Source organism: Calidris pugnax, unplaced genomic scaffold (assembly GCF_001431845.1).
Source record: "Calidris pugnax isolate Ruff unplaced genomic scaffold, ASM143184v1 scaffold17, whole genome shotgun sequence".
NCBI classification, from domain to species: domain Eukaryota; kingdom Metazoa; phylum Chordata; class Aves; order Charadriiformes; family Scolopacidae; genus Calidris; species Calidris pugnax.
In genome coordinates, this window is record NW_015090794.1 from 7,159,718 (window position 1) to 7,186,152 (window position 26,435).

The window sequence follows — 26,435 nt, forward strand, 5'->3', positions numbered from 1 at the left end:
GGAGCTGCAGCAACAGCGTCCCAGCTTGGGCCTTACATGCCTGCCCAGAAGAGATTTCTTGTATTGGCTCTCTTTTTAGTAAATGTCTCCTGTTTGCCTAAGAAATTTGTCCCTCTGCTGGATGTTATTTTGGTAGTGGTTCATGGCAACTGGGACTGGCACGCTGGCAGCCCAGACCACCTGGCATTGCTGTGCCATACCTGCCAGTAATGTCATGTCTCTATCTTAGTGTAGAGGCAGAAGAGAAAGCAGTTCCTATAACTGTAGAATAGTCCTGAGGTGGAAATTCCCTCTTTACAATTCCCTAAAGCAGACCGGCGTTTCTACACGGTGACTGTTCATCATGAAGTAATAGGTAATGGCGGGGATTGTTTGGCAGGCAAACTTTGTGATAACTAATGTATGTGTAAATGTTTCTCTTGCTTTAAAGGATACTGCTGTGTTCAAATAGTAGTTGCAGAGAAGGTTTAATGAGAGCATTAAGGAAAACAGTTTATTCACAGCATTACCATTAGCTGAAACAATGACGTGTTACCCTGCAGTGACTTGTACAGTGACACACATAGACTGAGGAACAGTGCATTTTTAAGCAGTGAAATGTTTATGAAATGTTTAGTTTTTAATGCTTTATATATTTGCATATGTTAGACGTGTCTCTAATTATTTGTTCTCTTAGCAGAATAAGAACAGCTACTCGAAGATAATGTCTGGAAAATATGGACACTAGAAGACAAGCTGCTGTGCTGAGGTAAGAGACCAGTGGTTCCATGCTGAGCAGGGGACATTGGGGCTGCAACTGGCGATGGCGGAGGAAACTCTACTTCTGCCACTGCCCATTCTCAATATAAAATGTGATTAATTTTTAGCAAGGTCTCAAGCCTCATTTTCTGTCTGTAATATCCAGGAGTTGAATGCTGTAGTCCTATCAAAATATTGCCTCTATTACAACTTGTAAGATTAGATGCTGGAACCAAATGAACGAAAGGCAGGCAGTGTGCAAACAGGGGTCAAGGCTTAATGAACTTTTTGGAAAGATTTGGAAGAAGTGTGTTCTTAAATGTATTGCTTACACTGAAACTGGCAAACTGAGATTGATCTTGAAGACAATTTTTAGTAATTTGCCTCATGTTCATAGGTCTCCACCTCAGATTGTACTTAATTATATAGTATTTGGTTTCTTTCACAGGTTGCTTTGATGTACTAATATGAATTTTCCACATTTAGTAAGAGTCATTAGGGGTTATCTCAGCCTTTTAGCTGACCGCAAGAAACCAAAATGAATTGTGGTCACTTCATTTTTTCCTCTCTGCCCAACCCCTTGAGTCCACAGAAATGCGTGAGGATGCACTTGCTCTCTGTTTCATCAGCAGTTTGAACTTCTAGTGACATCTTGCTTTAAAGTCAGTTATATCCTGACAGAGTTACAATTACCAGCCCTGCTGGAAATACAAAAATAACATCCTCAACATCAAAAGATGTTTTCTTAAATGGTAATTAGTGTCTCCATGGGTGGACTGTTTCATAATTTAACATAATATGAATTATTTTTCTTTACATAAACAAGATGAGGAGCTGTGACCATAAGGACCTCTGCCATTTCAAATTAGTTAAGGCATCAGTATTAATTCTAAATTAGCTAATTATGCTAAGAAAAGTGATCAAATGAAATTTGTTATTTATGCTGGTAAAAAAGCACGTTCTTATTTTATTCTTGTAACTCTGCTTCATACAGTAATGTCCAGTTAAAAATCCTTCCTGTGATTGTATTGTACAATGAGGTGTTTGCAGCTGATTTATACATGATTGACTCCATGTGAATGAGAAACTGGTTGGAAGTTCTGAGTTGTCATTCAAAATAAGAAATGTTTTGAAAACAACATGTATTGCAAGGGAAAGAATAGATTTTATTTATTTTCCCACTATCTTGCATTAATTTAGGCTGCACTTGTCAAACTACAGCACTGGCAAAAGGAACAATAATTGAAATGCTGAACACCCCTCCCTATTTTGGGCTAGTGCTGCATTAAGGCATGGGCTCCAAAAGGTCAAAGTACTACAGAGGCCCTCATTCCAGCTAACGTGGTCATCAGCATAACATGATATTCTTAGAAGTCACTAAACAAAGGAAGAGTTTGGGATATAAAGAAACCTTTATTTTTTTCATTGAACTTCTGCTTTGTATTTAAGTGATGTTTTCGTGACAAAATGCAACTCTTATGTTGAAATGACAGTTGAAAAAAGTGAAAAAATAGAATTTAAAAATAACAATTAAAATTATGCTATATAAACATCTACTTTGTATATTAGTACACTGCAACACTGAAAATTAAAATTTTAGCATACAATATACCATAATTTTCTTATCTGTCAAAAGACATTGTCCCAAAGTTATCCTTCAGTCTCTCAAGCTCAATATATTTAGTTAAAACTGTAGCCTTTAATAAACAGAAATATTGAAAAAACTGTTTGAACTTCTCCATTGGGCTTTATAATATTGTGCTGGAGCAGAGAGAATATTCTGTACTCAGATCAGCTCAGGTCCCTCTGCTGAACTTCTTCAGCCTGATGATTTAAACTAACTTAAGAGATTTAAGTCAGAGAGAGACTATTCTTCCTTGTGCAGAACATAAAAAAAAAAATCTCATTCTTGAAATTGTTAATTAACTGTGATTACTAAATAGCTCCCAGCTATTTAAGACCAAATTTTAAAACTAGTCAGTAGCTTAAAAGATACCTGAGTACACAGATTTTTAAAACCAGTATCTGAACTAATGGGTGCTTAACGTCCAGTGAAACTGCCATTTGGGTACCTCGGTACCTACCTGTTTCAAAGTCATCTAGCCTTAGATTTTAGTTCCCCGATGTTCCCTTGAAAACAAGACTGTGAAAATGTTCAGCTAAGCGAAACCAGGCAGAGAATAACAACAAAATCATTTTCTTTCTTTCTGAATCAAACATTACCTACACTTAGGTTATTGTCATGGGACGGTTGTCCACATTTGGTCCTGTCCATCTGCAGGTGCAGCTGTTTCACTGGTGCATGGAAATGCAACAGAGGTAATTTTAGAATCTCATGAGTCCCACAAATCAAGCTTGAAGGAGCCTCCTAGATAAACTGTTGTGACTAAAATGTAATGAAACCAACGCTTCAGCACAGCATTTCGTGTCTCTCACCATATTTAAATATCTGTAATATCCTCTAGGGAACAATGTTGGAAGTGCTTATACATAAAACCGGATAGAATGCATTAGTTTTTCAGCCAGTATTGCTTCTGTTCTTCCCTCTTCAGGTGCTAAAGCTGCGCTAACTATTTCTAGATAACCTGTGGCATGGGTTATAATGTGTTCAACTAAATAAAACCAGGGATGCGTTAATTACATGAAGTTTTTTTATTTCTGTATTTAACAGTAAATCAGTTATGCTTGCCCCCCCAAAAAATAGGTGGATTGCAGCACATAAATTTCTTTTTAAATCATTTATTTTTAAAGACTTACTCCAGTGAAGAAACTACTTTTTAGGGTTTCCAACATTCAGTTTTGTATCATGTTGCAGTAAGGCACTCTTAAATTGCGTTTGTACAGAATATTGTCCCAATGAAATTATTCCAACTGCTGAAGCTATAAGCAAGAATATATGCTAATTGAATGGTAGTTAAATTTCAAAAGGAAAATAATTGTTCCATGTTTAGTTTCTGTCAGTGGCATCTATAGTAGCTTCAGTTATAGTCTTTTCATTATATAAAGCTAGGATGTAACAGAAACCCAGGCTGTGACTGCAAACCAGAACGTGTTTGCTCTCTTATTGCTGCTGGCTCTGAAGAGCTAAGAAAATAAAGTGTGGGAAATGGGGGAAAATACAGCCTGTAGGTAACAAGATCTGATCCCCAGGTTGCTAAAAGTCAGCGGGAGTCAGTTGATTTCAGAGTTTTTGAGATTTGTTTTTATAGAGTAAAAAAATGTGACACTTATATTGTCGAGTGTGTAAAATAAATGACTAAATCTATTGATTTTAAAATACCCTCTCAAATACTCAAGTTGAAGGTTTATCTAAATGCTGCAACTCTCACTCTTCGATGCACTTTCTCTCTAACAGGAAAGTCATATCTGGGAGCAAAGTAAAAATTCTTAGAAGAGTTCTTTTCAATGATATATTACTGTATTAATTCTGCTATTCTTCCATATTCCTCCCAGGTCTAATTTTCAAAAGAGAAACATGTCAACAACTTGTTATTTAGGAAGATACGTTGAGAGCTGTTCTGGGGCACGGTGCAGCATCAGAAACCTGTATCCTCAGCTCAGGGAAACTTTCTGAAACTGTTTCTATTTGTCTAATATAGAAAAAAAATCACATAATTTGGCATAGTCTAATTTTGCTTAGCAAGCATATCAAGCAGCTCTTTCTCTATGCCTTGACTGTCCAGTTCATCTAAACTGTAGTATTTATGAACAATCTTTTCATCTGTGACAACGACCACTCGAAGCCCATGCTTATCTTCTCCCAGCTGACATCCTATTGCTGATGAAACCACCATTTCCAGTCCTCTGTAGAATCCTCCAGCATTCCTGTGGTAATGTCCAGAAAATACAGCTTTAATGCCTGTTTAAAATAAAAAGAAAAAAAGAGAGTATGAATTTAGTCAGCAGTTGCAGTTTATGTATAAAATGAGCTTACAGTCCCAGGTACTGCTGAGGTTATACACTGAGGCTTGCACAGCTGCTGAGGTTGTAGGGAAGGTTCTATAGCGAGTACAGCTACAGGTGTCATATTTGCCTTCATTCCTTAATGGTTCATAAAATTAAAAGCAAACCATTTACCTGACCTTCCATTTTAAACAAATAATTAGTAAATAGTAAAAAAAAAAATTGTAATAGTAATAAATAATTAGTAAAAAGGTTATTCTGCTCCACAGCTCTGCTTAGGGTTACTGGACTCTGACTTCTTTATGCTTCTTACTACAAGGTGTGTTTGTCATCTTCCTACTGCTTTGGTTGGAAAGAAGGAATACTCTAGAGGAAGCTGATTAAAATTAGAAAATGTCAGTAACAGAAAATTGCCTAAAGAATGTTCAATGATGGGGAATCTACCACTTCCCTGGGGAGATTACTGCAATGGCTGGCTGTTCTTATTGGGAAAAAAAAATTAAAACATAAATGAGAGAGAATTTGTTATCTTTTCTGAAAGACATTGGGGGTGGAGGTATCACACATGGAACAGAGCCAGTTAACATCAAAGAAACCTAATAAGCAGAAGAGGTTGTGAGTTATAACAAGAGGGGAAGAAAGATGAGAGCAGCCAAAAAAGCAAAGGTTGACAACTTGCAAGAGGAGTCGGGCTCGGTAATGACATAAATTAACATTTATCTAGTATAGGGCACAAACAAGGCAGGTTTATTCTGATTTTCTTTGTATTTTTAATGACTTAAGGTTGTTCTGTTTCTTTCTTTTTTTTTTTTTTTTTAAATAAATATATTTTTAACTGTATTGGGGTTATAAAGTCACTCAATTATAAACTTGAAAGAAATACATTTGATTTGTGGCAGGAGACAACAATATGCTATGTTGAAAATTTCTGGGTAGGTTGCATTCAGGTATTTTCCAAACTTGGTCAAGAGTAGAAGAAAAGCCAAATGACAAATAGCAGGTGAAGAGGACAAACGTACTGCGTACTTATAATGTATTTTGAAATCCTTGGCTGAATCATTGTCTAACTGATCAGCCAAATGAATGTCTGAAGAAGTCCAACCTTCTCAGAGAATACAGTAATTTAAGAAAAAGTTAATTAAGTTCGTAAGTGCTATCTGATTTTGACCAACTTCTAAAGATGATCCATATGCCACTTCTGCTTTCCTGCTGTGCTCCTCAGTAGCTGTGGGATTCCTGCAGCAATTTTGAAACAATTTCAAATTAAATTAAATAGCATCATCCTCACCTCTGAACCAGTAATTTCTACTTTTTGTTTCTTCTGACTTGCAAAAATAAACACATAAATTGGTAGAAGCTGTATTCATTACTCTGAGTGGCCTTTCTGATTGTCTTTACAGGTAAAATTCATGCTACCAAATAGATTATTTTCCCTTCCCCATTTGACATGTTATAAATGTTAATCAAATGGTTTTATTACTACAAAATAATACAACCTTTTTAGTCTCATCAGTCAAAAAAGTAAAGAAAAAGTAATTTTGATGCTAAGTACTTCATGTCAATGGTTGTAAAACCATTCACAACAGAGTTGTGCACCCAGCTTCTTCCTAAGAGAGAAGCCCTGCCCCAGACAAGCATCTCCTTTCCAGGTGGTGCCAACATCCTTCCCCGTTTAGCTGTTCTCTGCACAGCTGATAGATACAGCTGAGCATCACAGTCAACAGCATTCACAGTTTGGCAAAAAATCATTCATCAGCTTTCTTGCTAATTTAAGACTGTGCAAATTTTATTTTGAATGAAAATACGGAATTAGTATAAATAGCTAATTTTACAGACAGGTTTTGGGATGGATTTTTGGCATGCTCAATCTAAGATCCTTGGATTTCAGACTATTAACAGCTTCCTGAAGCTGCATCTAATACTGTTTGGTACTGTTGTGAAACAGGAAAATTACTGGACAGGATGGTTGAAAATACTGGGAATTTTGTTGTTTATCATCAAATGCAAAACATGTAAATGAATTTTATATTTTGTAGAAGAAAGTGTTTAGATCTGGTGTTGATTTATGATACTATTTATGACAATTCAGAAATTTTCAAACACACGTAAAGGATTTAGGTGTAATTTCTCTGTTGAAATACAATAGGTTGTGTGCGCCTTAATCATAATGAGAACTTTGATGGTTCTACATAAAGCATCTGAAAATACTTTCAGTTAATACTGAGTTTTTCTGTCAACTGTGACTAGATAGCTAGCAGGTTATCAGAATAACTGACTACTTTATGAAATGGAATCTTTCTTGCTAGTTGGGAAAGAAACTGCTGTGCTATAATAGAAAAATATCTTGCTGGCACAATTCTATAGATGCTGTACCTTGCTGGATATAATTTGTGTTTATATTGAAATATGAACTGAAAAGGTCTAAATCTGTGCCTGTTCCTCAGGAGCACAGTGGAGACGAGTGAAGCTTCTCACACACAGGGACAAGCACCAGATGTTGTGGGCGGTGGGAGGTGCTCCCTGATGGCTCTCCTTCCCTCCGCACGCAGCAGCGTCCTGCTACCACCCCAGGCTAAAAGCTACCCTGAAATACACAGCACTGGGAATTACCTTTCAACCATTCTTTCTATCATTAGAGAATAATATAAGGACGCGTGGGGTTGGACACACTGATGATAATGTCAACTTCCATTATTTTTCATCTATTTCAGTAATCTGCCATTCCATGCTTAACACAAAACGTAACACACGCTTAGTCCTGTTCAGGTGATTGGCCAGAGAATGGGTGATCTGTGAGATACTATAACCTTAAATGACATCTGAAAAAAAAAACCAAAACTAGTAACAACTGATTTTGCCTTCAGACAGCAGAAATTCTGGGGAAGAGTAGAGGCAATTTAAAGGCAGAGAGCTGTGATTAGGAACACTCTAGAACTTCACAAGGAAATCCTTATTTCTCTACCCAGAAAAATCTTCCAACCTTTTTCCCGCAGTAGATTTAGACCTCTTTCACAATGATTAAATGGAAAGGAAAGTAGGTGAACCTGTCTGAAGACAGTTGACTACATCAATCCTTTGCTTTTGTAGGAGTGATTTGAAGACCGATATAAATATATAAACTAGGCTCAAAGTATAGTTAAAAATTGAACAGCCTGGAAAGCAAAATATGAATTATTTTGCTGTGTGCCTGGTAAAAGCTACATGGGCTTTCATATTTCAAAATCCAAAGATTTCTCAAATAGTAAATAACTCAAGGTGGAAAACAGAGAATGAAGTTATCTCTATGTTGAATATCGATATATGGTCATTGTCAGCCAGAACTTGTCTGTTACCCTCTTTTAGTTTATCAGTGCTAATACTCTTTGCTCAGTGTAACTTGCTCATCTATCTCGTGTATGAGTTATGCTTCTAAGTAACTCAGTGTAATGACGTTGAGAGCTTGCTCTGACTCCACAGCAGGGGCACAGCAAGACAGGTGTGTGGTTTGGTTTGGTCTGTTTTTTTTTTAATCTTGGGAGAAACGCAATCAGAATTCCTCAGAAGGTGATGGTAGAATATAAAAGCCCTGTGACATAATGGGCTCTTTGCAGAGATTCTGTACTTTCTAGATACTTTTTGAGCCCTTAAAAATCATAATATAAAGATGTTTTACAACTGATGCTACAGTCAATTTGAGAGTGAGCAGTCATTTCTCAACTCCTACTGTGTTGCAGCTTATTACAGTGACTGTCTAACGTAACATATTTAAGCAATTCATGCAGCAGAACTAAGTGTTTATGTCTCATGACATGCACATCTATCCAAACCCCGGGGCTGCGCTCCTCTCCTCCACCCCCCAGCCCTTCTGCAGCGACACACACAGTGTGCCCAGCTATTGCTGCTGACGGCGTGGCTGGGCAGTCCCTGCTCCTGCTTCCTCGTACAGAGAGCAAGACTGACCAGTGTGGGAACCTTACGTGTGATATCCTGCTCGTTAAAGTGGGACTCGCCTTGAGGCATTGTCCTTAAAAGAGCAAGCTCTGATGGGTGGCAGGAGAGGACACAGAGTAGACCAGGTTGCTTCCTGCAGCCTCTGAGTTTGGGGAGGTTGTAGGATGCACTAAGCTTGATGTTACCAGTTTGCTTTCAGCTTAGAGCTGGCTGTGATGAATCCATGTATGTGGCACTTTGCTGGCCGTCAGGCACTTAACAAATAACCAGTGGTCTCCAGCAACATTCTAGATTCGCTCACAGACACACATCTAGCATGGACCTGACTGTCTTGTCTTCCCATGCAGAGGTAAGCGGCAGCGACATGAAGGATGGAGGACTGAACAGTTGGGAACCTGATGTTTGACCTGCCTGATGACTGCACCGGCTGGACCTGTAAAACACCGTTACCAGCTTCCAGGCAGCGACTGATACTACACTAACAAGTTTTCTTCAATATTTTCCACTCTTTCTGCAGGTAAGCAAAACTACTTTACTACTTTAGTCTCTGAAAAAGTCAGGAAAAAGTAACAATTATAAAACCATAGTGTGGTGTAAACCCATGTCACACATTTAGTAAGGGAAATAAGTGCTCCCCTTTTACTGGAAGCATCCATGTTCCTAAAGCAGCATCTTCTCACCAAGAGACAAACAGAAGCCAAGACCTTGTAAACCAAACCCCCAACAGTTTTAGTGTAATTAGAAGGACAGAGGATACAAAAGTAATAATCTAACTTTAGTTATGCTGTAAGAAAAACAAAAATCTCTTCTTGTCTGAGAATTCAAGGGAGGATCTTGAGAAACCCACCCTAGACAGCAGAACAGACACCAGATAAAAAGTTTGGCCCATGAATCATGCAGTTTTTTTCTTAGGCAACTACTGCAACTTCACCATATGTCACACATTTTTCTTAGGCAACTACTGCAACTTCACCACGATTATGTTTGACGTCTGCCATCTGCCTACACTCAAGAAGGTATTTTGGTAGGGAACTGAAGTGAGTGACCTGTAAGCAGTGCAGCTATGATACCTCAGACCACACAGGATGTGATTTAAAACCTCTTTTACCTGCTGTTGGCTATGACAGGCAGGTTCTGCCTAAACAAGCTGGTGTTTATGGGTACTGTTACCCAAATTCCCCCTTTTAGCATATGTTTGTCATTCGGATCCTAATTGGGTGTTCGGTGCTGAATCGTCCCTTGTGGATGTGGCTGCTCACCATCAGCCTCTGCTAGAATTTAGTATCCATCTGCTTTAGAATCACAGACTGGTTTAGGTTGGAAGGGACCTTAAAGATCCTCTAGTTCCAACCCCATGCCATGGGCAGGGACACTGCCCACTAGACCTGGTTGCTCAAAGCCCGATCCAGCCTGGCTTTTAAATATCTCCTAGTGAATATTTTGCCCAGACTTAAGGTTTCAGGTACTCCCTATTTAGACTGCCAGTATGGATTCTTGTTATTGTTGTGTTACAATATGTTACATCTTGAACAAAGAAACAAACAGGTCACTGCTGTGTATTAGTAGAAATATAACTGATGTTGTTTTTCTTCAGTAGCGCTTTTTTGTTCACTCAACTGTATTCCACTCACTTTTGTTAGTTAGCATAAGAAGGAAATCTGAACCAGTCAATGCAATAATACTAAGATGACAAGCAGGCAATTTACTTTGCTCTTGCTTTTGATCTTAAACATAAAAAGAATCTGAGAGATGCATGCACTCAAATTTAATTTATTCATTTCAGATGTTTTTCTGAAGCAAGACTGTCAAGTTGCTAGCAGCCCCTCCCCACTCCTCCTTTCCCCCCATTTTTTTAAACTCTGTGAGAAAAGAACAGTGTCCTGGCAGGCCTCATTTTTATAGCCCACTTTAAGGTATCCTGAGGTCACTTAAGTGCATCCAGCTATACATAAAGTACAGTCCCTTCCCACTACAAAAAAACCCCAAAAAACATAGAGCAGTGATTTTTGGTTTTAATCCCTGGTTTCTGAAATAGCAGTTGGGAAAAGCTTTGATATAAAAGCTGTATGAAATACTAAAAACCTACTGTGTAAATAAATGTCCAAAGGATGGCACCTTCACAAGTATTCATTATTTCATTTTTTATGAAATACACAGTGATTTGAATTTAAATGTGACTGGAGGTTTCACAGTATCCATTAACCAAAAAAAAGCAGGATCCATTACTGCAAGACTCTAGTCATACCTAATGGATTATTCATTAAAAGAGGAAAAAAAGGGATTAAAATCAGAATAAAGTAAAAAAACTGTGCAGATAGTTAGTAAGGAAAAAAAATTGCTGGCCGTCAGGCACTTAACAAATAACCAGTGGTCTCCAGCAACATTCTAGATTCGCTCACAGACACACATCTAGCATGGACCTGACTGTCTTGTCTTCCCATGCAGAGGTAAGCGGCAGCGACATGAAGGATGGAGGACTGAACAGTTGGGAACCTGATGTTTGACCTGCCTGATGACTGCACCGGCTGGACCTGTAAAACACCGTTACCAGCTTCCAGGCAGCGACTGATACTACACTAACAAGTTTTCTTCAATATTTTCCACTCTTTCTGCAGGTAAGCAAAACTACTTTACTACTTTAGTCTCTGAAAAAGTCAGGAAAAAGTAACAATTATAAAACCATAGTGTGGTGTAAACCCATGTCACACATTTAGTAAGGGAAATAAGTGCTCCCCTTTTACTGGAAGCATCCATGTTCCTAAAGCAGCATCTTCTCACCAAGAGACAAACAGAAGCCAAGACCTTGTAAACCAAACCCCCAACAGTTTTAGTGTAATTAGAAGGACAGAGGATACAAAAGTAATAATCTAACTTTAGTTATGCTGTAAGAAAAACAAAAATCTCTTCTTGTCTGAGAATTCAAGGGAGGATCTTGAGAAACCCACCCTAGACAGCAGAACAGACACCAGATAAAAAGTTTGGCCCATGAATCATGCAGTTTTTTTCTTAGGCAACTACTGCAACTTCACCACGATTATGTTTGACGTCTGCCATCTGCCTACACTCATTTTGGTAGGGAACTGAAGTGAGTGATCTGTAAGCAGTGCAGCTATGATACCTCAGACCACACAGGATGTGATTTAAAACCTCTTTTACCTGCTGTTGGCTATGACAGGCAGGTTCTGCCTAAACAAGCTGGTGTTTATGGGTACTGTTACCCAAATTCCCCCTTTTAGCATATGTTTGTCATTCGGATCCTAATTGGGTGTTCGGTGCTGAATCGTCCCTTGTGGATGTGGCTGCTCACCATCAGCCTCTGCTAGAATTTAGTATCCATCTGCTTTAGAATCACAGACTGGTTTAGGTTGGAAGGGACCTTAAAGATCCTCTAGTTCCAACCCCATGCCATGGGCAGGGACACTGCCCACTAGACCTGGTTGCTCAAAGCCCGATCCAGCCTGGCTTTTAAATATCTCCTAGTGAACATTTTGCCCAGACTTAAGGTTTCAGGTACTCCCTATTTAGACTGCCAGTATGGATTCTTGTTATTGTTGTGTTACAATATGTTACATCTTGAACAAAGAAACAAACAGGTCACTGCTGTGTATTAGTAGAAATATAACTGATGTTGTTTTTCTTCAGTAGCGCTTTTTTGTTCACTCAACTGTATTCCACTCACTTTTGTTAGTTAGCATAAGAAGGAAATCTGAACCAGTCAATGCAATAATACTAAGATGACAAGCAGGCAATTTACTTTGCTCTTGCTTTTGATCTTAAACATAAAAAGAATCTGAGAGATGCATGCACTCAAATTTAATTTATTCATTTCAGATGTTTTTCTGAAGCAAGACTGTCAAGTTGCTAGCAGCCCCTCCCCACTCCTCCTTTCCCCCCATTTTTTTAAACTCTGTGAGAAAAGAACAGTGTCCTGGCAGGCCTCATTTTTATAGCCCACTTTAAGGTATCCTGAGGTCACTTAAGTGCATCCAGCTATACATAAAGTACAGTCCCTTCCCACTACAAAAAAACCCCAAAAAACATAGAGCAGTGATTTTTGGTTTTAATCCCTGGTTTCTGAAATAGCAGTTGGGAAAAGCTTTGATATAAAAGCTGTATGAAATACTAAAAACCTACTGTGTAAATAAATGTCCAAAGGATGGCACCTTCACAAGTATTCATTATTTCATTTTTTATGAAATACACAGTGATTTGAATTTAAATGTGACTGGAGGTTTCACAGTATCCATTAACCAAAAAAAAGCAGGATCCATTACTGCAAGACTCTAGTCATACCTAATGGATTATTCATTAAAAGAGGAAAAAAAGGGATTAAAATCAGAATAAAGTAAAAAAACTGTGCAGATAGTTAGTAAGGAAAAAAAACAACCCACAACAACAAAACCAAACCACACACACTGTCTCTGTGATCATCATGGCCTGATGTCAGACTGCACAACAATACACCAGGTATGGAGTATCTGGTAGGGAAAAAAGATCTGATCTGCCAAATCAGTTTTTTTATCAGAACAGGACTGGAAACCAGAGACTTGGGATGGGCACCATCCAGTGTTGGACACCAGGTCTTCCTCTGTCTGTTCTAAAACCGTACTTGAATCATGAAAACACCCAAAACCAATGAGCTTCATGCCTGCACACCAAAGGTGAGTTTTCAGAATCAATCTGCAAAAATGTTAGTGTCTTTGTAAAAAAAGGTTTAAATACAGGAATTGAGTCCAATTTTGTAAACCAAATAAGTCCTTCTGCCAGCATGCAATTTACCATCATTTTCTGATCAAGCCTAAAAAGTTCTTTTTAGTTCTGATCTGACGGAGCTGAATCTGAAAGACAAAACTGTTTCCAAAGACCCAATCATAACTCTTTTTCCCTGTAGAATAATGCATTCCCACTAAAGAATGAAGTACCTATTATTATGCTATAAATTCTGTGAGCCCAAAGCAGCCTATTTAGCATAAATAATTCATGACATAACAACCAACCAGAACATGGATTTTTCAGGAGTCTAGAGATGTAATACTTGCATATGTTGATAAGCCTCTTAACTCTTCATTATCTTGACGATGAAATGAGTTAATACTTTGTTTTTATGCTAATTCACACACTGCATTACGTCAGTTCAGACTGTAGGATACACAGTGGCTTTGGCAAGGCAAGAGGTAAGTGCTGCGCAGGGTCATTAGTAGCTTCTAGAATTCAGCATGCTTCCTTTGGTGCTAGCTGTATGTCCATACATAAGCAGAATCTTTAAAGCACAACTTGTTTTTTAAAATTTTTCAAACGGAATTCATATTTTAATTTGGATACCTTCTTCCAAGTCAAAACCATGATAAGAACACTTCGCTCATGGTTTCTATCGCACACGTCTCAATAGAAAATTCAAAACCACCTCTGAAGACTTTTTTCCCACCCTCCTTTATTTCCAGTGTCTGCTGTGTAAAGCCAGCTCACCAAATAATTAGTCATTGCAAGAGCTTCAGCAAGCTCTTGGTAATTTGCATCTTTCTCAGTTTAACTGCTCGGGTAAGATGGACAATTTTTACCCGCATTTCCCTTTTTGTCTTGGTTCACTCTTCAAGTGTGAACCAAAACGTCACACTGTATAAAAAAGAGCTTTTCTTACAGAGATGGTGTAATGTGTACTGTTAAACTGACTCACTGGGCTAATAAGGAAAGAGATCTAAACAACTACCTGAGATTTGCTTTGGATGCTTCATAGAAAAGATTGGTACAGAAAGGGATGACCAGGGCAGTCAGGCTCAGGAGCAACTGCACGTATCCAACCGTCACACCCTCACAGGCTGCAGTAGCTCTGGTTTAGAAGAAACTATTCTTTGTAATGATGACCATCTCAGGGAACTTCTGAGTTCCCAAATATGCCAAAGCAAAATAATATTCTGAAAGAAACAGAGTCCTATATGAAATATTCACCACCTCTTTGAGGTCTGGTGGTACTGAAAAAAAATTTGACAGAAAGCTTTAGCCTACCCCAGTGTTGTCAGCATGCTGTTTATTTCTGACAAGAATCAGATGAGAAAATAGTTCATTAGATGACAAGAAACTACATATTGAATGTCCTGCAGAAGGCAGTTTGTCTGTTAGCAGGAGAAGCTAATGTTATTTTACAGAATTGTAACAGTACAGCATATTCTTCCCACAAATTATAGTTTATCACTCAGAGAAACCCTTCTAAACAACAGTTCTGCGGCACCAGGGAAAAGGGCCAGCATGATTTTGACATAATTGCACTATAAAAGAACAAAGGCATTTAGCTGTGTCTCCTGGATAATCCCCCTGAGAGTGGTTACATCCCAGTCTGAGCTTATTTTGCAGTTGCAGTCCCATAATGCCCAAACTCTTCTCCTGTACTTGACACTCTGCCGCTGTTGTGTTCTGTAGCATAGAAAAATGCAAGGATGTGGAAGACTGGGCACGTTTTCAGCTCCATTTGGGGCAGGAAAGAAAGGGGACTGTGGTCTGCCTTCTCTAAGCGGACTGACAGACAACTGCATCTTTTTTAATCTGTCTTTTCACCAGCCTTTCTGTTCAGGGAATAGTTAAATCAGTATAAAATGTCCCTATTTTAAAAGTGAAATGCTAGCCATGTCATCTTTTTGCTTTATTAAACAGACAATAGGTATATTCCATAATATTATGCTCTGAACTGTGATGTGATTTTTAAAACTTTGTATTTTTTTCCCTTTTTCTCTGTGTTCTTGGCTTTTACTGCATAAACATTATTATTAGAAATACAATGGCTGGCCTTCTAGTCTTCTCCATTAAGGCAAGGTGGAGGGGCATTGGGGGTAATCTGACACCTGAGCCCAGTGACAGTCAGTGTGCACAGGATGCACGTGCTTTCAAAACCGCTGATTTAAAAAATAAATAAAATCAAGCGTGTTCTTTGGCAGATCACTCAGAAAGCTTATGCTGTTATGGTATTGTCATAAGCATCAAATGTCTTCCCACAGAGTGGTATTTCAATAACAATGGGAAGAAGAGACTTGCTTTTTACTGGCAAGATTTCCTCTTCCAAACTGTGGATGTTGTCATAAGTCTCCAGCTTCTGGTAGTCTGAGCTCTTACAGCAGCAGAACTCAGCAGCTTATAAGAACAGGAGAACTGTAGCGGAACACTGTACATGACAATATTAATGAGACCTGAAGTGACAGTACACACTAGCTTGCTATATGAAAGACTAGGTAACAGAGGAAAAAAAAATCTCCAACGCAACGGTAAGATTTTGTGAAATACACTGTTTTCCTAACAACTACAGAAATCTGACATTTGCTAGTTTAATTCAAGAAATACAGACTGAGCCCCAATCTCAAAGAAAATCTAGTTGCAATGATTACAGAAATCCAAATAGATTAAAATAGGATGGAAAATAATGCATTTATATTTATCTTGAAATATTAAAAATCATTTCATAAAGAAACATGCTCCTAGAAACAAATTGTTCTCACACAATCAGATGATACTGGGCTGGAATTCAGACTTGAAGTAGTTTAAATTCCAGGGGTGTCTGACTCCGGTTTCTCTAAGTACACTCACTTCCATGGCTCGCTTCCAAAAACCCCTGAATTCAGAAGCAGCTGTTTCCCAGCTCCAGTTCCTCATGTACTAACCCCATTTTGAGGCAGGTTTGCTGTGTCCAAGAAGTGACTGGCCAAGCATCACTTGGAAATCAAACTGCTCAACCCAGCGCTATGGACAGTGTAAAAATATAGGAATAAAATTACCAATACAAAAATAAACCAAAGAAAAGCAAGCAAATTTTCCAAATTAGGAGGAGAATGCCTGGAATAATCAGCATAGGCAATCAGTCGCAAGCTTTATTTAGACTGAGCCTTCAATTAAATAAATGCTTTTCTCAGCAAAAGCAGATGCGACTGTAAGAGAATGAGGAGGCTAAATTAGTGCAATATGAATGACATAATAAATATGTAATGGGTACAGTACAGACCTTGCTTCTCCTCCCATGCACTCTGTAAAGAATTTTGAGAAAAAAAAGTCTGACTGACCAATGAAATTTATCACATTCCAGATTATAACCCTTTAACTGCTGATTAATGAACTATTCATTACAGTAACTGTAGGACAGGAATCAGTGTTCACTGTATTTCATTTACAGCTTTATGGGACTCAATACAGACTACAGGTGAGGTTCAAACAAGAGAAGGCATTTCTTCTCGTAGCTGTGAAACATGAAACTCTGTCCCAGAGACTATTGTGAAAGCTGAGAGTTTTCAAAAATCAACTGTACAAATCCATAAAAGAATCGCTGAATTGCACCACATTGATAACATGAATATGATACAGTAAGTCCCCGAAAGAAAATCAGGAAGAGTACTTGGAAGACATACCACTATGCACTTCGCTGTCTTGTGCTCTTCCCAAGGGCTTGGCTCGTAGGAGAAGCAGGAAACTGGGCAAGAGGGATTGTCATTCTGGTCTAGCTACTCTGCTTTTCTGTTAGCTGGTCAAGTTTAATGATAAAATTGGGTTTAAAATAGAATTACGCTTTTCTGAAAAGCACTGCTTCATTGGCCAAACTTCTCTCTCAATCAAGGACTAAAGGAAGAGGATGTACCAGCAAAAGCTGATCCTCTATGTATTTGTTCCCAAAACTGCAGGAGCTGGAGAGGAGCAGCATTAGAGCCAAAATGGGAGCAAACAGGTGGAGAAGCAGTTCTGTAAAGAAATGAAATAGTATTGAGTGAAAAACCTGAATGCTACCAACACTCTAGTACCCTTTCAGAATGTTCATAGGCAGGAGAACAAAGAAGTAGTATCCAGGCAGAGGAAGATGCGTGTGTGTGTGTGTGTGTGTGTGTGTGTGTGTGTGTGTGTGTGTGTGTGTGTGTGTACACCCACACACATATATGTGTAGATACATATTTTTTAAAAGGCAATTTTGCTGGCAAATACAACCATTTAAGTCACAACAATAAATTGATCTTGAGCACTTCCCCTGGAGTATTGGGCACAAACTGGCTTTTCTTTCTTCCTTTCACTTGCAGCATACAGCTGTTTTTTGAAGTACTGAACAGTGTGGTGGGTTCAACAATAATACCTGTTCTCAGAACAATTTTGCACTCCAAAATGTTCTTTCAGCTTCCCCACAACAGCATGCATTAACCATAGGCATTTTTGCCATACCTTTTTCCTCCCCTGGGCAGGTGGTGTACATCATTTTGTAAAGACTTCAGTGCTACAAAGGAATGATCATATTTAGTAGTCTTTGTAAACAAACTCTCTCATGTGGAATTGAATTGATTTTCTCTCGTTGCAATGTGAGAGTGCTCACATCCCCCCATCTGCCAAGCAGGTGTTAGAGCAGCAAACAAAGCTGTGAAAGCATCAGTCACAGCACTGCTAACAACTGTTCAATGCTCGGGCAGTTTTCAGACCACGTTCTCCAAAAAACCTGAAATAATTTCCCACCAATAGAGTTCCAGTAGAAGGAACCAGCCCCACTGGTTAAGTGTCAGGGATCATCACCCTCCATTTCTTAACCTCTTCAGTCAACCTTAAATTACAACATTACAGAATTATTTTGTGTAGCCCTTTAGAAGCTCTGTGTTATCCTCCTTTCTGCAGATGAGTTGTGTGAACAAAACAGAACTGAGTAATTAGAATTTACAGCACACAGCACCATAAGCATCATAATAAAAATATTCCATTTACTGCTTGCAAACATGATCCTGCAAACTTGCATGAAAACTCTTCCTTAAATTTGCTTTGTAGACTAAAGAATTCAGAGCTTGCTGCAAGTGGTGGTCAGTGGGTCCATGTAAATGGGAGAGAAGATACTAGTTTGCCAAGTATATCTGTGTAAAAAGTATTTTATATAGGACAACACTGAATACAGTTATACAGAAAAGGATGTTAGTCTCACTTATTTTTTGCATATAATCAGAGAAACAACAGGCACAGCCAGAGGGTGATTCCAGCTCACCTAATTGGAGTACTGGTCTAAATAAGCCTTTAGAGGTGCTGTCTGTAGGTCACACTGTACTTCAGGTTAATTTTTGTGAATGCCTCGTGTGACCTTTCAGTGGAATTTTACATCCTTGCTGCTTTTTTCATTCGAAAATGCAGGTTTCTCATAGACCCAACACAAACCCCAAACAGTCCTGCTTTGCCATGTGCTTTAAGGATCAAAAGCAGTTTTTATCAACCAAAACTACAGCCCAGTGGAGAAAGCAGATTTCAAAAATTTATCTAAGAGCAAATATTACCTTATGTCATTATAGACTATACTAAATAAATGTCTTTTGTACTTACTGCTGAATTTCTGAAAAAAAAAGTCTATGTGTATCTAATACTAGATTTCATTACCGTACCTGGGGAACAATCTTAAAAAACATTGTTCTTACACAGTGACATAGAAGATACCAAATTTGGTCACTCTACCTGTACCCTGAGTGCATAATTTTAAGGTTGAAAGAGGTTGATGTAAATCAGTGAAGTTAAGGGTATTTAAATTATCTTAAATACTGTCAAAGCGATACATAAGCAAGCACTAAGATTACTCACTCGACGTATGGGCTTTGCCAAAATCAAGGTCTCAATGGCAGGAAGTAGAAAATATTACTCCCTTGTCAACTTTGATTACACAACAAAGAAAATAATGAAACATAGCATATGTTGTCTGGTAAATTTTAGAAACGACAGCTTTCAGCACTCCCTGCTTTAATTTTGTGCTCAAATATATCTCAACTGTGGATGTTCAGAAGGCTGCTTCTTCCTTTAATACTACTCTCCTGTCACAACATTTCTAAGAGGAGAATGTAGGTATCACACTCTTTTAATGAGTAAAGGTGTTAGAAGTTACAGCACCTACAGTCACAAATATAACGAAAAAACATGCCATTTAATAAACTTAGGTTGTTATTTTTCTCCGTATGTACAAATAAAGTATTTTTAACCACATCTGAAAAATGCCTTGAAGACTTTTTAATTAAAAGAAGCAGGAGACCGCAGGGAATTTCCTTCTATATTTTATATCTATTATCTAGTGATTCTCTCTTGGATGCAAAATCTCTCCCCTACTCTTCTCACTCTGAACCAAAAATTCTTTTCTCAACTTTGCTGGTGAAAAGATTAATTTAGGTTTTATTCAAAAGAGCTCTTAAACAAGTTCAGACATTAGCTTAAATGTCCTAGTTCATTAGGGCCATTAAGAAACATTACTTAACACAATGTAGTAATAAATGTAAGCAATTTCAGTGTGTCAGTGATGTTCCTCAGGACAAAAAGTCTTTAAAAGATTGTCCATAGCTGAGCAGAAATACCCATACTTTTCAGGTCATAGAAAAAAAGTCTTTAACGTCCACAGAAAATTGTACTGGAATGAGACATATAAGAAGTATGTCTTCTATTACATAAACTGCTTAATTTAAGAACTAATTTATTACTTAATGTTTATCAAAGACTTGTGACATGCAGACCCAACTTTTGGCTAGACCGCTATCCAGATTCTTTATTTTCCTAACAAAACTACGAGGGAAGTTATTGATACCAGCACTATAAAATGGTTAAAAGCTGGCTGTGCAGAGCCCAGTGACTCCGGCAGCTCTCGCAGATGAGAACGTCAGGTCAGCTCCTTCACGGGTCCTGCACACAGGTTTGCTCTGTCCTTACCTTCTGCACGAGGCGGCGGCAGAGCTTGGACAACTGAGGCTAAACTTTCTGAAGTTATCCAAATACACTTTCAGAAATGTGTTTGCACTTAAATTACAAACAGTGATTTCAGTGACAGCGAAAATCAACTCCTTCTCAAGGACAATACTTGTAACGCGTTTAAAGGAAGAACGGGCGAGGAGGAGTTCTTAGATGTGCAGCTTCCAAGTCTGGTTTAACTTTGCATAGTAGTAATACATATTTACAAGTGCCAGATTTTCAATTTATAAATATTTATCATAAGGACATGGTTTTATCTTTAATTAGCCCAACTGTTAAGGACACTTCTAATGTGAGAAATGTAATTCAGTATTTCGTACCAGATGTAGCCTCTACAGCTAGTCTTTTATCTCTGCTTGTAATGAGCGGATACTTAAACCACAAACATTATGTAATATGTGATTAGAAGAGAGTAACTACAGAAGATCTGGGCTCTGAAGTTAAAATAATAATTTTCTGAAGTTGCACACCTTGTTTTGAAGCACCTCTGCAATATCACCATCCTTCAGGTATTGGATTAATTCCTACACGGACCCTTATTAGTTTATTTATTCATGGAAAGACCTGAATTACTAGATTCTCCTTCCTTTCCTGTCTGTCTCTAACCAGCTGAGTTACGGCTCTGTATTTGACACTTCTACAAAAAGTATAAACATGAAAACTGGGATAGTTCCAGCTCTGATCCTGGGTTATCAACAACTGAAATATGATGCCCATTTAAAAAACATCACATTGCCAAACATAGGAACTGCTAAAACATGTCCGTTATACTGAAAATTTTCATAATTACACAACAAACCTTCGGAGTGATTGGAAAGTCTGAATCAGAGAGCGAGAGAGCAGAAGGAAGGAAGGACTGGTGACAGGTCGGGGGAAGAAAAGTAGCAGCCCGGTGCAGTCATTAAAAAGGCAGACTTCCTTCTTTTTCCAGAATAAAGAGTTAAACCAAATTTCTAAATTAAGTGCTGTAAGGGGTTAGCCGCCTTAAACTGCAAGTCACAATTTAAAATAACACACCACAAATGCAAAGTAGATAGGGATTTCATTAGCAATTTTCCGTGTTTTAATCCTCCAAGAATGTATGAAGTGAACTGGGGGAAAACCAATTTCATGTCTAATGATATGCTGAAATTGATTATTCTTTGGCAAAGCAGCAGAGGCAGAAAGTAAGTGGTGTCATTGTGTATCTGTGCATCTCTCCTGCCACGCTAACTGCCTGTTTGCAATCCACTGACAGCACTTTGTGGTCTTACAAAGACTCTTCCTCAATTGAATAATAAAATGGAAACAGAACGCACCCGTTACTAAGGGAACTCTGAGCCAACTTTTGATTCAGCTAATTTTTCTCAGCAGTCTGAGTTACACTGAACTGGCTTGCTCTCTGTATTCATTTAATTAGCAAAATGTTTGATTATCGGATAGTGAATATTACCTGTTGACTCATTTACTTACTGTATAAGATAGCAAACAAAAGATCAGTGTTTTAGCATATTCATGAAGGAACCAAACACATCATTTTGGGAGGGTTTTATGGATGGGAACGAGAGACAAAATGAGAAATGATGGAGGGATGGTACAAATGGGACGTTGGCCCAGAAAGGAGTTTGGGAATTTCTTCTGCAGAGTTATTTTGTATTGCTGGGTTCCCGTTCTCTCTTCCTTTATCATTTGAAGCCTATCCAAATTTTGGCTAAGCCTCTGGATACACATTAGAACAATCAGTCTGAAACATCCCTCTGAGAAACACCATAATGTAACAGTGATAAATATTACAATTTTGCATAATCTCTCTTACCTCTTGGTTAATTATACTCCCAGTACTGCATTACCAAATGTTAGCAATCTGGGTGACAGAGAGCTCTAGAACAGAACTGCTTTGGTTTCGTATTGATGCCTGTTTACTGGGATACACCTGTGTGGTGTGTCCTGTGAACCAGCTCTCCAGTGAGCTAGGGAGGTGGCTTTAGCCATCGGTGTGTATGGGGTCGTTTACCTGCCCACCTTGCCAGTAGAAGTACTTTCCACTATATAAACACTAGCACAAAAATTAAAAAGATATTTTGAGGTATTCTCAGCCTGCCTCCTTATAGGAAACAATCAATCAATCCCACTTGTAAATCTCCAATCTACAAATATGTCAGCCCCCTGGAGAGCCCTCAGATAGCGGTGAATTTTGGCCCCACTGATTGGAAACACTAGGAGATTCAGAGCTTGGAAATTAGGCTGGTTTTGGATGAGTCTAGGCTTAACAATTACGTGGTAAATTAGGAACAGTATAATAAACAATTTGCATTGTACAGTAATCCAGATAAAGTGCTCTCTTACAGATACAGAAAATGACACTGCGATGCAGCGATGACAGGCTGGCAGGAAATTTTGAGGGACTGGCACACCCCAGGAACATGAAGGCAATTAACAGGAAATAATGGGAACAGCATGGAGGAATCGCTGCGAACTGTGTCTGTCTCCAAGGCATTCAAGTGTCAAACAAAGCCAAGGGATTTGGTACAATATACTTGTTTAGCGCATGTTCCACCTGCCCTTCATCCCAGAAATGGCCCTATGAGTAATGGATATGCAAAGGACTGATCTTAGCATCTTAACACTGAATAAATCTGGAGTGCATTACACTTTCGATTTAAAATTGGCTCAGTGTGGGAGAAAACAACCTCCAAGGTAATTCGGAATGCTGCTTCCATGTTTTACGTAAAACATAACTTCTGAATTTTTGTCCTATGGTAATACCTGACCTTCCACTCTTCAGGCAGGAGAAACTCATTCTTGTCTTACATCTGTCAATACTTGCAAAATGCAATCCTTGCTATTTGTTTTAAAGAGTTTTTAACTTCCTAGTTTTTTACATTTCATTTAAACTTTTAAATTTTCTTTGGTACTTTTTACAGGTGACTAGATTCAGTTGATAATTTTGACCTACAGGGAACAATGAGGTTTATAAGCAGTATCTAAAATTCCTCGAGAACAGTACCATTTAAACTAAAAGTATTTTCTCTGGCAGAATAGCCATTAACAATTTTAAACAAAAATTCAAAAATAGGAAAATCTGAGAACATACCTGCTTTATGAAACTTTTCCATTATCTCTTGACGAACTGATTTTTCCAAGTTGAAATAATCATGGTCTTCATCAGGGTTTCTCAGAAACAGAGGGATGTGTTGAAATACTATTATATGCTTGCATTTATGTTTTTCAGCGACAGCCAGTTGCTCATTGAGCCACACATCCTGGGCTTGCTTTAACTCGGGGCATTTGGAAGAATCAAAGTATAACTGAGAATTCAGCACCAGAAAGAGAACGCCTCCAACCCAAAAGCTGAAGTAGTCATCTCCCCAGTTCTTGCAGTAATTATCTATTGTTTCTCGTGTTGGAGTATTGCCAATATCGTGATTTCCACTGACAAATACCAATGGGATGTCCTGGTCAGTGTTCTTCAGAACATTCTTTAAATCTCGCTCTTGGTCCTTTCTCCATTGAGTTCCTACAGAAAAAACAAACACATGTTAGTGTTTACACCAGCTTTTCCTACCCTCACTGCTAGCTGTTGTTTATGGAACTATGCAGAGTAAGAAAATACTTTACATTATGTGATTGTGATAATATGCAGGGATCTAGAAAATCCATCTTCACTTTAATGTGTCCACTGAACCCTTTCCCTCCCTTATCAAGCACTCAGTCACTTTCAATAACTTGCCTTAAGAAAGGCTCTGGACAGGAGCCAACAAAGAGCACAGCCGTAGGTGGTGGAACGGGCAGGGGTTTCACCAAAAGCTTTAGCAGCTGGTTCTTTTCATCCAGACACTGATGATGAGGTGAAAAAATGCAGCAGCCTTGGATGGTGTAACAACTTTACACAAGGGTAAAAAACAGGTCAGCCTCTGTTTTATATTTTATGGCTGTGCAGAGGAATTAAGGTTTTGTTTTTTTTTTTCATTACAAGAACTACTTTAACAGCAAAAATATAATTAATTAGTATCTTGTGGCGACTTGTTTATATGATGAGTCTGTTTTAATAATAAGCATGGCATTAATTTCAAAGAAAGGTAATTGTGTACTCTGCTAGATATTCCTGCACTTCTGTTTTTGTATTAATATGCAGACTCAGTTACTCTTCTAGTTGTCAGAAATTGGTCCTTATTTAGGAAGATTAATTTACAATCTCTGAAAAAAATTTAGAAAGTATTTTCTTAAAAAAGCAGTTATTTTATTATAATGATGACAGGGTTTTTTAAAGTTTTTTAAAGAGTAACTGTTGATCAGAGGCCATTGATGTGTTTATCATTCATTAATTAAATGGAACATTTATAAATTGTATTTTGTCCTGTAATACATAACATATATCTAATATGGGCCCATTTCACAAACAACAATTGCATTTTTTAACCAAGAAGTTGTAACAAGATTTTTACAGGAACTCGTAAATCAGATTTATAACATACATTTCCATACAGGCCTATGCAAATCAGTCGTCATGTATTTTTAAAATGTGTTCTATTTTTGTAACTACACATACATATAGTACATACAAATGTATTAGAAGGGCTTCTGTAATGTAGCTGAGATAAATAAAAGATCTTTTTCTCCGTGTTTCTTCAAAATACTTGTGATCAATACGTTGACAAACACTGACCCTTAGCAACTATTACTAGCAAAGCTGTCAGTTCCCTTTCCATACCCCATAGATACAGGCCTAAGTACCACCTTATTCCTGGTACTAGAATTCTACTGCTTTAGAAAAACACAGGGGAAAAAACATATTCGTATTATGCCCAAATTATGTCTAAATGCAAAGACGGAGAGATTTGAGATGTGACGCATTGAGTCAAAATCCACAACTCTCTTGCATTGAACTGCTGTACAGGGTACAAAGTTATTGTAGCAAAATCTTTGAGTAACTTGAGAAATACAGGGCATGCGGTACCCAGGGTGCTCTAGGAAGTAGTGGGCAGTTTGGGGGGTACCAGGACTGCGCTCAGTTTAGGCCGTCCTTCCAGTTATGGAAAATATCCTTATTAACACTAGAAAGAACAGGGCAAATGACATGTCATGCTACTTGGAGGAGCTGGATTCTAAAATATAAAGCCAAAAATGTAAATGAACCTGTCATACCGTTGCCCATGGGGTAGGGAATCTAGCTGAGAAAGCTGCTTCTGCCACTCCCCACCTTCCTGTGCAAAGAGTTGGAAACTTCAAGCTATAAATATGAAAATGTACCAGGGAGAGGAGGGGGATGGCTCTGTTAAGATACATGTAAACACATTACACCATGTTAATCTCCATGCTATCACTTTGGGAAATTTAGCTAACAGTTTCAGAGTATAAAGACATTTATGCATAAGTTACAGAAATAATTTGTAGAATTATGTATACCTCTTCCCAGTGGTGAAATTCAAGCTCTAGAGACCAACACTTAGATTAGATTTGTCGACAGCAGGGCACTGGTTCCCTCATTTAATGCAATATTATTTCTATAGCAACAGAGAGACATATTCAGTGTTTTATTGCAGAAAACAGATTGCTCAAAATGGAAAACAAGGTCTCTGCCCAATGAGTCTAGGGAATTGTACTAAGTAAAGATTATTTTAGGACAGTTGTATCTTGCCTTGACCTTTTCCTGGTAGAAGGTCAAAGCAACTTCAAAAGAAGAGAAGCCGGTGGAGATGAAGCTGGGAAGAGGCAGGGTAGTGTCTGTACCCGCGTGCGGTGCTGGAGAGGAAGGTTCACACCAACCCTCTGGTGCACCACAGCAGCACACACCTTCTGTGCTACAGTGAGCCACCACCGTGCAGTGCCCCCCGAGGGCACCTCCCTCTGAATTTACAACTGAAGTACTAGGTTAAGAAGATAAAGGAGAGGAGATAGATAAAGAAAAGAAGGAAACCATTAGAAAACTGTAAATAGCCCCTTTAAATCTCTACCAGGCACAGAGCTAGCTATGATACTTAATTAGTCCAACTACAAAGAACATTTTTACTTGATGACACGTATTACTTTAGCTTAGAGAGAGGTTTGTTGAAGACTAATAAGAAAAAAATACAATGCCAAGAGGCAATGTAAAAAAATAATTTGGGAAGTGTCAGGGTAGATGTAACTGAAATTAATTTCTGTGGTGTTTATCCTGGCATCATGTGCAGTGACATTTTTAA

At 38.3% G+C, this 26,435-nt stretch overlaps 1 protein-coding gene and 1 long non-coding RNA gene across 6 annotated transcripts in view; one reads left to right on the forward strand and one right to left on the reverse strand.

The window, feature by feature from the left end:
- LOC106884850 overlaps positions 1-23,638 on the forward strand; it is a 46,288-nt gene extending 22,650 nt beyond the window's left edge. Inside the window, exons 2-6 of one of the 2 annotated variants that reach the window (XR_001411306.1) lie at positions 680-748; positions 8,919-9,088; positions 13,097-13,232; positions 22,602-22,950; positions 23,486-23,638. This is a non-coding gene — a long non-coding RNA (uncharacterized LOC106884850). The remainder of the gene's footprint in view (positions 1-679; positions 749-8,918; positions 9,089-13,096; positions 13,233-22,601; positions 22,951-23,485) is intronic. The other variant, XR_001411307.1, reaches the window with a different exon arrangement.
- The window catches only part of CPPED1 (calcineurin-like phosphoesterase domain containing 1), a 70,248-nt gene continuing 45,696 nt past the window's right edge, over positions 1,884-26,435 (reverse strand). For all 4 annotated transcript variants that reach the window (XM_014936547.1, XM_014936548.1, XM_014936549.1 and 1 more), the window contains 2 exons: positions 23,348-23,770; positions 1,884-4,597 (listed from right to left, as the gene is read on the reverse strand). In XM_014936547.1, coding sequence (XP_014792033.1) covers positions 4,365-4,597; positions 23,348-23,770 — 656 coding nt within the window. In that variant the 3' untranslated portion in view covers positions 1,884-4,364. The remainder of the gene's footprint in view (positions 4,598-23,347; positions 23,771-26,435) is intronic.